The following is a 14,245-nucleotide window of genomic DNA, read 5'->3' as shown; positions in this document are numbered from 1 at the left end:
CGTCCGATGACACGTGTGCAGCAGGGCTTGCTGGGTGTTGTGGTCCCCTACCCGCACTCCGCTCGGCGGTCGGGCCGGTAAGTTGTTAAAACCGGCAAGACAGTGGGAGGCAGGTGGGGAGGTCTGGTCTCAGGGTAGAGATGTGGCAACAGGCTCACTCGCAGCAACAGCAGGCAACAGCGTTTCCCCCCAACGTTTGATTCTGTCTTGATAAAGTTGTCGCTGAGCGAACAATAATAAACAAGATCATTTTGCTCCGTAAAGTTTAGCTTTCATACAGAATGTTCAAGGCTCTGGTAATATGCCTACGAAGATGTGTAAATGTAAGCAATATTATTTCATGGAGCATTATCAATACAAGCACACAAGCAAATGTGTGTCAAATGTCAACGTTCAAGAAAAGATGTCAATTCTAAATGTCAACATGTTATGTTATGTTATGTTATGTTATGTTATGTTATGTTATGTTATGTTATGTTATGGGGTTTTGTAGAGCGCACAGCTGCCCCAGCAAAGGGGCGTCCCGGCGCTGATCCTAAACAAAACACAACAGAGAACAGAAAGAGACAACCAGAAATTAAGGAAATAAAAAAGTTTTAATGGCTTTCCTGAATCGGTACAGTTCATTTATTTCTCGAATGTGGCCTGGTAGAGTGTTCCATAGCTAGCTGCTAGGTACCGAAAAGAACGTCCAGCAGCTCTATTGCGCTTGAACCGGGGGATTACAACCAGATTCTGACCGGCTGTGCGAAGGGCTCACGTGGGCACATACATCTTCAGTAGAGGTTTTAGCATTCTGGGGATAGACTGTCTTAAGATTTTGAAAGAGATGCATAAGGCCTTAAATTGTATTCGCTGGGCTACTGGAAGCCAATGTAGTTTGCGAATAGTGTTGGAAGTAGAGCTAAAGCGGGGCAGGCCAACTAAAGCTCTTGCAGCCGCGTTCTGAACGCGTTGCAGACGGGCCGTTTCTGTTTTGTTGGTCCCAAGAAGCAGAGAGGTGGCATAGTCCAATCTGGACAGCACCATAGATTGGACAATCACTTGTCTAGTATCAGGGTCGAAAAATTTCAAAATAGTTTTTAAACTCCGTAAAATTCCGAAGCAAGTAGCGGCCACTTTTTTAGTTTGGGTAATAAAACTTAGAGCAGGGTCTAACCAAACTCCCAGGTTTTTGACTTCTGGCTTAGGTGTAGGAGCTTTTCCCAGATTGGAAGGCCACCAGTGATCCCCCCAAAATTCTGGGTTTTTTCCCACCAATAGCACCTCCGTCTTTGCGGCATTAACTGTAGACAGTTGGCAGTAAGCCATTCTGCTACAGCAGCCAGGCCTGAATTGAATTTGACAGGGTCCATGTCCCTTCCCTCCGATAAAGCAACCACTAGCTGCGTGTCGTCAGCGTACGACACGATGTTAAGGTCCCACGCTTTGGCGACAGCAGCCAGCGGCTGGACGTACAAATTGAACAGGGTGGGACTCAAGGCCGAGCCCTGAGGGACCCCCTGTCCAATAGAGTAAGCCTTGGAGAGGAAGGGAGGAGTGGAAACCCGAAAAGACCTGTTGGTCAGAAATGACCTAAACCAGGCAAGAGCCACATCAGTGATCCCTGCCTCTTCGAGCCTGCGATGCAGAATCTGGTGGGACACAGTGTCAAACGCGGCACTCAGGTCTAATAAAATAAGTGCCGCTGTTTGGCCCAGGTCTAGGGAGGCCCGAAGGTGCTCCGTCATAGCCAGGAGCGCCGTCTCCGTGCTATGACCAGCACGGAAGCCATGCTGAGTGTCATCCAGAGTGTTATGGATGTTTAAAACATTAGTAAGAATGGTGTTAACATGGGCCTCAGCGAACTTAGTGGCCCAGGGGAGCAACGATATGGGTCTATAGTTTTCGGGCTTCTGGGGGTCTAAGGTAGGCTTCTTTAGTATGGGGGAGACCCACGCTTGTTTCCATTTAGCTGGCACCACTCCGGTGGAAAGGGAGGCATTAATTATACTGTGCAATGGGATAAGACAACACAGGGAAGAGTCTCAGGATTGGGCAGGCTTAGAGGGGCCATCCGGGAGCCCGATTTAATGAGCTTAGTGAGCTGATTGAATCTTTCAGTGGATATTTTGGGGATAATAGATAACCTAGAAACAGAGCTAAGTCTAGCATCTAAGCATCTGCTGGGCTGGATTTCAGCAGTGAAGGCCAGGTAGATGCCCCGGATCTTTTCCACGAAGAAGGAGGCTATTTCTTCGCATTGAGCCGCTGATGTAATAACATTAACAGCAGATTTCTTTGTGTTGAGTTCCTTTAGGATTTTAAAGATCACTTTAGCAGGATTGGGGCTGGTCTTTATCTCAGTGGCATAATAAACTGCCTGCATCCTACAAATGACTTTGTGATAAAGTTTAAGTTGTTTTAGGTAGTCCGCTTTTTTTTCTGTGGAATATTCTTTACTCCAGTTGCGTTCATAACGTTTACAGGTCTTTTTAAGGCCCGCCAAAGTCACGTCATACCAGGGATTAGCATCCTGAGTTCGTCTTGTGCACCAGGTTTCTGGAATGAGCCTGTCCAGTGCCTGGGTAAGCCAAGTACAAAACGAGTCATAACCTGATTCGACATCAGAAAAGGAGTTCAAAGGATCACTTTCCAGAAGGTCATGGAAATCCGTAAAACGGAGTTTATGCCAGGGTCTTTTACGTATGACTGTTTGAGTTTTACAGTTGTTGGGGGTATATGTGCAGAAAGACAGTGCAACCATTAAATGATCCGACCAGGCAATAGGTATAGGAGCAGGGGAGCTCGATGAATCAATGTTGGTAAAGATAGGGTCCAGCGTATGGCCTCCAGTGTGCGTGAGACCTATAACTAATTGGACGCGCTGGAAGGCAGCAAGATCCGCAATCAAAGTAGAGATCATCGGTTCATGCTCCAGCTCGAAATTAAGATTGAGGTCACCCAAGATGCTAAAATTAGCTGATCTCATAGCACATGCTTCCACGATCTCCAAAAGAGACGTGTCAAAACCACACATTGGGCCAGGAGGTCTATATATAAGTAGCCCCGAAAAGGTAAAGTGGGTGTTAATAGAAATGTTAAAATATCCACATTCAACCCCTTTTAGATTAGTTTTCTCAAACGAGCAAGGATAGATAGTTTTAGTAATTACAGCAATACCTCCTCCTCTTGACGCCCTACTAATCACCAGGCGGGAGTGCTAAATTAGAGATAGTCGTTAGATCATCATTCATCCTCGTTTCAGTAATGAAAAATATATCAGGGGATTCGTCCACTAAAAGATCGAATATTTCAGCATGGTGCTTAGGTAAAGATCTAACATTAAGCTGAAATACTTTCAGTTGATACTGTGACACTGGAAGACTAAAGGCTCCTGTGGTACTAGGGACCGGGAGACTGAAAAGGTTACAAGAGCAGGTGACTGGGCCGCTCAAAGGCTCAAAGGGGTAAAATTGTGGTGTTCCTGCCCAGGCCTAAGGTGGCCACATGACAAAATAGAGGTACATATCATACCTGCAATGCATGAGCCGTAGAAGAAGCAGTTTAGACACATTGTAGCTCAGGGGTGCAGAGGCACCAATCACTCAAACTAGGAGGTGTTGGTATAGAGTAACATAGCAGCTTAGGGGATGCACCCTTTGTGTGATCACTCAAAGTGGTGTGATAATCTGCGGCTCATTGATGTTACTTTCTTCCATATGTCACTTAAAGTGTGGTGCGTTCTGTTCAACCCCTGCATACATAAAGTAATCTACTGACTAAAAGCATGCCTTTCATGAAGCCCGGGACTCGAAGAAAATAACTAGGTTAAGCATTTAACTTGTTTGGTATCGCAAAACCACAAAAAATAAACTGTGATATGAACAATTTAGTATTTCAGTCCGGACTGTGTACAAAATATAAAGAAAATGCACGTAGTAAGCTTTTTCACTCACGCTTGCTTAGTGGTTAGTTAAGTAGTTAAAATTAAGACATCGTTTGACTTTTTAATGCACTAGCTTTTCTAAAAACACGGTGTAAATGAAAACGCCCTGTAGTGGAACTCTGATATTCCCTTTTAAGCTTTCTACCGCTGGCGTCTGTGGCTCCAGTTGTATTCCTCCGTAGCTGGTTGCCTGTTCTTGAATCCTTGCCAGCATCCTCGCGCACAGCGGCAGCGGGAGGAAGGTCACGCATCTGTGGAATAAATATGTAGGTCAGTGGAACATTTCCCGCACTTGAGCTTGGAGTGCTGCACTGCGGCCGCGCGCGCTCTTTCCCGGAGCCAACTTGCCAGTCCGCCTTTGATTTCTTCTGTTCTTCTTCAGACTTTGTCAACGCGCTACGTTTTAAGCCCAGGCCCATTTTCTAGGCCAAAACTCATTGCAGTGCATTAACAATGCTAGATGCGACCGTCTGGCTCCCTCAGTCAGCAAAACCTCAGATTGGACAATGATTTGGGGCCTGCCCCTCCACATCACCTCAGAGCCGGGCCTCTCCAGCAACTGTGGTGCGGTGAGCCCCCATTGTGAGGTGCAACGCCCTTCAGCCTAAGGCGTATGACTATCCATGCGAAAGGGTGCGTCCGCGCCCCCTCATAACATTGTGCAGGTTAGGTGGTGGGGAAGCATCATTTTGCGTTACAGTGCTGCCTCGTGGCGTGCTATGGACCCAGGGGGTAGTAACTATATGATGAGCTGAGCAGAGCAGGTGCGTGTGAACGTGTACCAGGGCCCATTGCAGCTCAATTACTCTTGTTTGACTGGTGGCTAAGGACCACGGCACCCTAATTGCACCGCTGCAGGGAACAGCCAATGAGGAGCGCGTGCGAAAGCGTCAAGTGAAAGTAGTCAGAGGTAGCAGCTGAAAGTAGCGGCTACTCCACCCTGTTGTGTAAGAGTGCCAGTAGGCGGGTCCGAGAGCTACAGGCACGCCGCGTGGCATCGCAGAAGACTCAGAGATCAGTGTATGCAGGACCCAGGATTACCAGGTCTGGTAATGTCAAAACCAGTAATCGCAGGGCGAGAAACACCAGGCGACTCAGAGTGACCGGAGTAGACACTTAGGGCCTAAGGCAGCTATTTAAACATTACCTAGACTAGAAGTATGTGCCTGCTCACTCTAGAGAACAACCATTGCAGACTACGAAGTGTATGTGGCGTAACGGTCAGTACCGTCGACTTCAGAACTGTAGAACCGTGTTCGTGTCTCAAAGTCTGCTGCCCATCCTGTGATTTCGATCAAATCACTTAATACTCTTTTGCCTAAAAAAATAAATCAATGCGTTCTTGTGAAATGTAACTAGTGTTCATGCAAAGCGGTCCAATGCCTTCGGGTCGAGCTATAAACAAAACCGCGTGGTGCGTCGGTGCATGCTGGGGTTGTCCTGTGCGTGCCCTAGCTTTATAACAGAGCTGCCCGCCCCAAGCCATGAATCGCCGATGAAACACGGGGCGCAGACTGGACCAGCTGAGGTGAACCTGCCACAGGGTCATGCATGAGAGGAAGGTACTAGTAAATGTAATAGAAACGTGCTTTGGGCCAGGGCTGAGCATAGGGGTTGACAGCGACAAAGAACATCCCCGGCTACCAAAAGGGAAAGAATACTGCCGCACTTTCAGAAATCACAATCAGTATTGTAGATGGGAAAAGGGTGCACTTTTGGTAAAAATTGTCCCCAATGGTGCGTTTTATCAATTAGTAAAACTTGATTGGATTCTACAACTATATTAGAAGTGTAATAATTGTTGGTGGATTATCCGCTAAAGGAATTTGGAGGTACCTTAAACGTAACTACATTTTAAGGCTCATCAATGAGGTTTCACAACCAAAGGTGGGCGGTTGAGTGCTTCTGCTCTTACATTAGTATTGCACTAACCATTATGAGACTAGCCTTCCTTGACCACAAAAAACAGGCCAATATTGGCCGAAAAATAACCCACATCTACATTTTGGGCAAGCCCTCCTTGCACACATTCCCTGGGCATAGGACTATTCAGTACAACAGTGCTTTTGCTGGAGCCACAGGTCTGTAAATTTGAGCTAGAACCTAAACCAGCCTCAAGGTCTAGCAAGTACCTCCGAGATATTCCGAGCCATGCGATTAGAGCGTGCTCCTACTCTCACCCTAAAGGCCATGCGATTAGCGGTTGCTACCTAAGGTCTCCAAAGGGCCATGCAACTAGGACTGACTCTTTGCACTCACCTTAAGACCCCAAGAGTTTGGCTTAACTATCTAAGGTCGCCAAAAGGCCATGCGACTAGGACTGTCTGTTTGCACTTACCTTAAGACCCAACAAGTTCGACCTAGCTGTCTAAGGTGGTCCCCTGCACTCACTCTAGGACAGTGTTCTTCAAACTTTTTAATTCCATGCCCCCCCCCCCCCCCCCCTAGTGTAGAAAAATAACAGGGCCGGGCACCCCTAAATATTATTCACAATTATTCTATTTAACTGGCAAATATTTCTAGACTTATTTAAGCATTGCAGCTAAGTTCTGTCAATGTTTTAGAAATGCAAACAAATACAGGATTTCCAAATATACTGTTCTGGCGAGACAGGCCTTACTAATGTGAAATAGTATCCACAGTGTGATTATTCAAAATGGTAGTGGGGGTTCCCTCTTGACACCTGCTCCCAGCCAGGATTTAATTGACAAAGGATGTTAATGATGACCCATTACAGACGTGCTTACTGCCGCTCACTTTTTTGGGGCTGAAAACAAAGCATAATGTTGGTCCTGGCGCATCCCCTGGGATCACTTGAGGCCCCCCTGGGGGGTGGGGCGCCCCCCAGTTTGAAGACCTCTGCTCTAGGACTACCCAATTAGAGTGAACAACCTAACTCACTAAAGGGCAATTTGCTTAGAGATGGCTCCCTACACTCAACACATGCAATTATACCTAGCTACCTGCTCTCGCCATAGGGCCATGCAATAACATTTAGATACCTAAATTTTGCCCTTTGGTGGGCTCCCAGAGCCCACCAAAGGGCCATCCAGATAGAGCTAGCTACCTGCACAGGACAGAGAGCCATTCAATTAGAGCTAGCTACCTCTGCTAGCCTTTGAGCCATTCAATTAGAGCTAGCTACCTCTGCTAGCCGTTGAGCCATTCAATTAGAGCTAGTCACCTGTGCTTGCCTTTTAGCCATGTGATAAGAGCTGGCAACCTGGACTCTCCATATGACCACGCGATTGAATTTAAGAGCTTGCAACAGACACAGGCCATGTATGAGAGGTAACTACCACCTCGACGCTCCATGTGTCATTGAAGCCAGTACCTGAACAAGATATAGGGTCATGCATCAGAACTAGGTTAAACTAGTCATGAGGCTGTGCATTAGAGCAAAGTATTCGGCTAAGGCACATACAGTGCAAGTTTCATGGATGTAACAGACTCCAGGCGTTGCTCATTGAAGCAGGCCATGCCCCAGAATTAGTCACCTGTATTTAGTCACGTGTCTATGGAAGTGGAGCTAGTTTGCTACATAGGGACCAGGGCTAAGGATAAAAGTTAGATTATTGCATCCCACACAAAATACAAGCTCATTAGAGCTCGGTGCCTGCGCGAACCTTAGAGTCAGGGAGCATGCCCCAGGGGCGCGCCAGCCATTGGCCACAGATTCGAGCAAGGCGCCGGCAGCACTAGGGCCTTGCAGCTGAGCCAGCTCTGCATAGAGAGCCAGCCAGCGGCGCTCCGTTCAGTCCTGAGGAGGGCTGCTGTGGAGAAGCGTGCGCAGTGCAGGGAGGACGAGGCGGCCGACTCAGAGCACCGAGAACCCACCTCACCTCACCTCACCTCACCCCCTCTCCCTGCCCTGTAGAGGTGAGGGAGCCCCGCGGCCCCCGCAGCAGCGGCTCTTCTCCACAGCCTGCCTCAAGGCCGCCGTTCCACCACACCTCCGCCCGCGCCATGAGCCGCAGCAGCCCCCCGTCCCTCCACTGCCTCTCGCAGGCGGGTGGCGCGGACAGCGGCGGTGCGGGCGGCTCCTCCTCCCCGCGCATCGCCTCTGCAGACAGCAGCAGCGGCGGCAGCGCGCGGCGGAGCCCCGGCACACCTGGCAACCGCAGCACCGGCAGGTAAGACCCCGGCGCTGGCACGCACGGTTTACTGCGTCACTAAGAGCGCGAAGGCTTCAGCTGTAGCGTAATGATATATGTTTGCCAAGTTGTAACACTGCAAGAGAAGTTAATAATGTCTGAGGCAAAGAAATAATCTTGATTCTACCGCATTGACATTGCAAAACCGATTGTATAAATCATTTCTCATTGGTGCTTTTACGCGGTCCCCAATACATCCAAAAAACAAACACTTATGAAAACTTGATTTTCAAAAGTGTAGTCTCAGTAAGGACAGGCTGTTGTGGGTCAAGACGTGTTCAGTTTAGCAAGACGTGTGCAGTTTAAAAACAAGCGCCCCCCCCTAATTTAAGGATATTAATTTTCGTCTGAGGTGATCGAAAAAAAGTCTGCACATTCGTTATATAACAGGAACACAGATAAAACAAGTAGTGACAAAGTCAATAAGTCTGGCGTTTTCGAAACATTTATATAGAGTTAATGCCATAGTTTTGTACTCAATTTCACAGTCGTCTTAGAGAAAGCAAGGGCACGCATTTATAATGGGGAAACGGCGGGAATGCAGGTTGTGATTAAAAAAACAAAACATGTATTTGGGGTTGCTGTTGTGCAATAGTGCTTTTTAGGTCTCGCCCTGGAATTCGCATCCGAAGGATGCGTCCAGGGCGGAGACTTATAGTCGGCTGACACGGGGGAATGAGGGACACAAAACTGTGACGAGCGTGGATTGAGCTGCGTGCACGCGCGTCAACATTCACGCATGCGCACATCACAGCCACACGCATACACAGCACTCACGCATGCGCACATACACACGCATACACAGGCACACCCCCGTCACCTACACGCATACACAGAGACCCCTCCACACACACCAGCCCCTCTCCTCTCGGCTCCACACACACGCACACGCATTTACACTTACACAGACACGCAGGCACCCAGACAGGCAACCCCCCCCCCCCCCGTCACACACACGCATACACACAGACTCCAGGACACATACACATACACACACACATGCACGCTCACACACATACACAGTCCGCCGCCGCGCGCGCGCACACAGATGCCCCCCGCCCCCCCCCAACAAGGCGACGCCCCACTCACCGGCATCCTCAGTGCAGCGGCTCCCACCGGCAGCAAGACTCTTCTTCCCTTCTTCGGCACCGGGGCGCAGGGTAGGCTCCTGCCTGCTCCGGTGCGCCAAACAATCGCGGCTCTTCCGTGGGAGGCGGGGTAGGCTCCCGCCCTCCTACTTCCGGTTGTCCCGCCCGGCCTGCCTGACTTCCTGTTCGCAGGCCGGCGGAAAACGAAAGCGGGAGTCCGCCGTAATTGCTTACCTTAGGGCAAAGGAGCGTGTGCGCGGCGGTTTCCTTTGCCGCGCGCGTTGATTGGTGAATGCGCAGTGAGTATTTTTTATAAAACTGTAAAATACTTGAATCAAATGCGCATCACGACGTCTGCGCATGTCCGTGACTTGGTATGATACAAGGAGGCAGGAGAGGAGAGTGTGCGAGCGGCCGGTTTCCTTTGCCGTGCATGTTGTTTTGCCAAGCGTGTTGTTCGTTGAGGGTGGAATGCGCAGTGAGTTTTTTATGAGAAAATTATTAGGTACAATTGCACGGACTTGATTCCTGGAGTACACCCTGTCCACGCACAGAGGACTCCTGAGCCGTGGATGGATCTGGTTTCCCAGGCGACCGATGGCCGGGTTGTGTGCCTGGCCCTCTCCATCAAGTCTTCGTCTGATCTGTTTTGATAAGGACGGGTCGGGTGGGTTCGTTGTTATGGGTGATTGATTTTTTTTTTTGTAAGTACATTCCTCCAAGATACAGTGAAACGTTTAGTACTTTGGTATTGCGGGTACATTTTGTCTCTTACCTCGTAGCTTCTAATCTACGGCCTTGTGCTGTTGCAGGAACATATCATTTTGCCATTTTGTTCAGACATTGACCAAGCTTAGCTCCTCTGACATAAACCAGTGCACGCAGAAGAGGTACCCGTTTTATGCCACAAAAGGAACAGTAATGATGAGTGCAGAGTGAGTGCAGAGTGACAGTGAGTGCAGAGTGCATGCAGTGAGTGCAGAGTGACAGTGAGTGCAGAGTGCATGCAGAGTGACAGTGAGTGCAGAGTGACAGTGAGTGCAGAGTGACAGTGAGTGCAGAGTGACAGTGAGTGCAGAGTGAGTGCAGAGTGACAGTGAGTGCAGAGTGCATGCAGTGAGTGCAGAGTGACAGTGAGTGCAGAGTGCATGCAGAGTGACAGTGAGTGCGGAGTGACAGTGAGTGCAGAGTGCGTGCAGAGTGACAGTGAGTGCAGAGTGAGTGCAGAGTGACAGTGAGTGCAGAGTGACAGTGAGTGCGGAGTGACAGTGAGTGCAAAGTGACAGTGAGTGCAGAGTGACAGTGAGTGCAGAGTGACAGTGAGTGCGGAGTGACAGTGAGTGCGGAGTGACAGTGAGTGCGAAGTGACAGTGAGTGCAGAGTGACAGTGAGTGCAGAGTGACAGTGAGTGCAGAGTGACAGTGAGTGCAGAGTGACAGTGAGTGCAGAGTGACAGTGAGTGCAGAGTGACAGTGAGTGCAGAGTGCAGAGTGACAGTGAGTGCAGAGTGACAGTGAGTGCAGAGTGACAGTGAGTGCAGAGTGACAGTGAGTGCAGAGTGCAGAGTGACAGTGAGTGCAGAGTGACAGTGAGTGCGGAGTGACAGTGAGTGCGGAGTGACAGTGAGTGCAGAGTGACAGTGAGTGCAGAGTGACAGTGAGTGCAGAGTGACAGTGAGTGCAGAGTGACAGTGAGTGCAGAGTGACAGTGAGTGCAGAGTGCAGAGTGACAGTGAGTGCAGAGTGACAGTGAGTGCAGAGTGACAGTGAGTGCAGAGTGACAGTGAGTGCAGAGTGACAGTGAGTGCAGAGTGACAGTGAGTGCAGAGTGCAGAGTGAGTGCAGAGTGACAGTGAGTGCAGAGTGACAGTGAGTGCAGAGTGACAGTGAGTGCAGAGTGACAGTGAGTGCAGAGTGCGTGCAGAGTGACAGTGCGTGCAGAGTGACAGTGAGTGCAGAGTGACAGTGAGTGCAGAGTGAGTGCAGAGTGACAGTGAGTGCAGAGTGACAGTGAGTGCAGAGTGACAGTGAGTGCAGAGTGACAGTGAGTGCAGAGTGACAGTGAGTGCAGAGTGACAGTGAGTGCAGAGTGACAGTGAGTGCAGAGTGACAGTGAGTGCAGAGTGCGTGCAGAGTGACAGTGCGTGCAGAGTGACAGTGAGTGCAGAGTGCGTGCAGAGTGACAGTGCGTGCAGAGTGACAGTGCGTGCAGAGTGACAGTGCGTGCAGAGTGACAGTGCGTGCAGAGTGACAGTGAGTGCAGAGTGACAGTGAGTACAGTCACTCAGCACCACCACATTATCAGTCAGAACCACCACAGCATCACTCAGAACCACCACAGCACCACTCAGCACCACCACAGCATCACTCAGCATCACTCAGCACCACCACAGCACCACCATAGCACCACTCAGCACCACCACTGCATCACTCAGCATCACCACAGCCCCATTCAGCACCACCACAGCATCACTCAGCACCACCACAGCACAAATATGTTCTCTCAATGTTTCAAGCTTTATTACAAATGTCACAAAAAGATGTTAATATTTCACTTCTGTTCTTGGATTTTGTTACAATAAAATACACTGAACATAATCTTCACAAAAGTTATTTACAAAAGTTTAAGCTATTGCCATTATAAATTACAATCACTTTTATTAAGTATTAAAAAAAATTAAAAGCCATTGTTATTTGTAATATCAATACATCTAAGTCACGTAAATACAAATGTTGCATTACAAATGCTATAGGTGTCACATTTGCGAAAGTTATAACTATTGGCATTGTAAATGACAAAGCTATTAATTTAGCTATTTTCAAAACGAACACATAAATGAACGTTTGGTGAATTTCCATTAAAATATTTGACTTTTTTACTAAGATATTATTATACTGTTTTATGCAAACAAAATTTAGATACTGCATAAATAACTTTAATAAAACATATTTTATATGAAGCTTTTTATGTAAAAAAAAAAATATAGCATAAAGCAAAAAACAATTGCCATTTACAATGCTAATAGCTCAAACTTAAATAATGCGAGACCTATTGCATTGCAAATGCTTGTTTTATCAATGGTATGTATGCCCAGGAGAGGACACATGAATTCCAAGGAATATTAAGTCTTGTGAGAACTTTACACAGGCAGTGACGTCTATTTTTTATTGTAAAGGAAAGAATATTTGTGCTTTACATAGTACAAAACTCAATGGCGTCCCTAGAAATAATTATAAAAGGGGGTAAACTAAGGGCCACGGCGAGACCAGCTATAACAGGCAAGCCTTAAGATTTTCTGCACATGTGTGTATATGCGTGCAGAAGTGCTTGAACAATTTTGAAAGTGGGTTTGCTGGGAATCAATTTTACATCACTGTAATCATAGGGACCCTGAAAAATCTAAGAACTAGTGAAGGAAATGAGCTACGTCCATTCAGCATAAGAGTGGTAAGGTTAGCCGGTATTTTATTTCACTGTCACAAACATATTACTAAACTATGGAGTGGTAATGTACCAGACAGCACATCTTCCATTGAAATGGCCACAAAAAGTTGATCTGACCTCCAGTTTTATGAATAAAACTGTATAGTGCACAAATGATAATGTGTGGAAATCTGTGTGAAGCAAATGTTTACAATTTGCACATCACCAAGTAAAGTGTATTGATTTGTTTTAATCCTGTTTAAATCTTTGTTTCTATGTCATTTCGGTATTACAAAACAATTGTGCTTCATTTGTGTTTTCAAAACTGTTGATATAGTACGAAATATTTGTAGAGTTATTTTACATAAAATTTAAATATTATTTGTAAAAAAAAGCTGACGTCTTACCCTGTAAACAATCAAACGTCCTAATATGAACCTTGAACTACCTGCTTACCCTCCCTTTGCACATGGTTCAACAACTGGCAATGCCAACCAAACTCTGACAACTCCTGCAAAACTTTCCATGCCCCAGCCACTCAGAAAAAGTGAGCCCGCTAGATTTTTCTACCCCCTCCCCAGAATTTTTAAATAATCTTCTAATTCTATGGGTCCTGAAAAACACTTCCCTTAGCTCCAATAAGTTCAAGACCATCCCGATGTGTTATAGATGTACGTCATCCCCTCTCAAGAATTCCTTGTCCTCGAATTTAATGTTCGAATTACATCTCCCGATTCACCTTCCTATGTGCCCTGTCAATAGCCATGGGCCTGCAAGCCCCCCTCCAATTCCGAAGTGGCATGAACTCAGTCAATAAAACATAACAACTGGCCAAATTGCCCTATTTTGAAACAAATCGTTCTTCATTGTTCTCATTAAAACTATGTCATTCTTTTAACCAGATCATTCTCCCCCAAGTGAATGATTAAGACACCCGGGCACTTGCCACCTTACAACATCCCATTCAAGCACTGAAGCAATTCTTTCCAACGCATCCCTCCTTTTCCACTCTATGTGATAGGAAACCGTTTTTAATTGAAATCTAAAGTGGCCCTGAAGCCCCTTTGCTGAGCCTGTATTTTCTCCTATTCGACGAAAGAGTGACCCACCACCCAGATTGCCATGTCCTCTGCCACTGGACCTGCCACAGAACCCGAAAGAAAAAAAAAGCAGTAAATATTGTACACAATCTGCCCTGATGCGCGTTCCTCATCACCCAGGACCCGCACATATTGCCTATAACAGTCAGAAGACAGCACCCTAAAACTCTGAACTGGTGACTTTCCTCTGGTCTAACGCGACCAGATGACCGCGAGTGGCGCTTTATGCTTTTAGGCACTATTTTCACAAAAAACTTTAACATTGAATATCTCTGGCTCTACAGTTTGAATTTTTGTCGTTCTGGTATCATTTTATTTATCTTTTTCTAAATTGGTTTGGGATTTTTCGTGTGTTATGTTTTTACTCTACTACTGTTTGTGTGCTGCATAAATACTTTACACATTGCCATTACTTTAATCCTGACTGATTTGTGCCAAGCTACCCGATGCTAAGCACAGGTTAATTTAGTTACGTTTGTGGTTCACCTGACAAGGATTGTGTTTGTGCCTGAGTGGTGTTCCACGCCAGCCAACCAACCAGTAACCCAATTT

At 47.2% G+C, this 14,245-nt stretch overlaps 1 protein-coding gene across 1 annotated transcript in view; it reads left to right on the top strand.

Moving 5' to 3' along the window:
- Window positions 1-7,815: 7,815 nt before the first annotated feature.
- The window catches only part of NPAS2 (neuronal PAS domain protein 2), a 492,166-nt gene continuing 485,736 nt past the window's right edge, over window positions 7,816-14,245 (top strand). The window contains exon 1 of the mRNA XM_086933390.1: window positions 7,816-8,061. Coding sequence (XP_086789516.1) covers window positions 7,895-8,061 — 167 coding nt within the window. The 5' untranslated portion in view covers window positions 7,816-7,894. The remainder of the gene's footprint in view (window positions 8,062-14,245) is intronic.

This window comes from Lissotriton vulgaris, chromosome 8 (genome assembly GCF_964263255.1).
Source record: "Lissotriton vulgaris chromosome 8, aLisVul1.2, whole genome shotgun sequence".
NCBI classification, from domain to species: domain Eukaryota; kingdom Metazoa; phylum Chordata; class Amphibia; order Caudata; family Salamandridae; genus Lissotriton; species Lissotriton vulgaris.
This window is presented reverse-complemented; position numbering and strand designations above follow the sequence as displayed.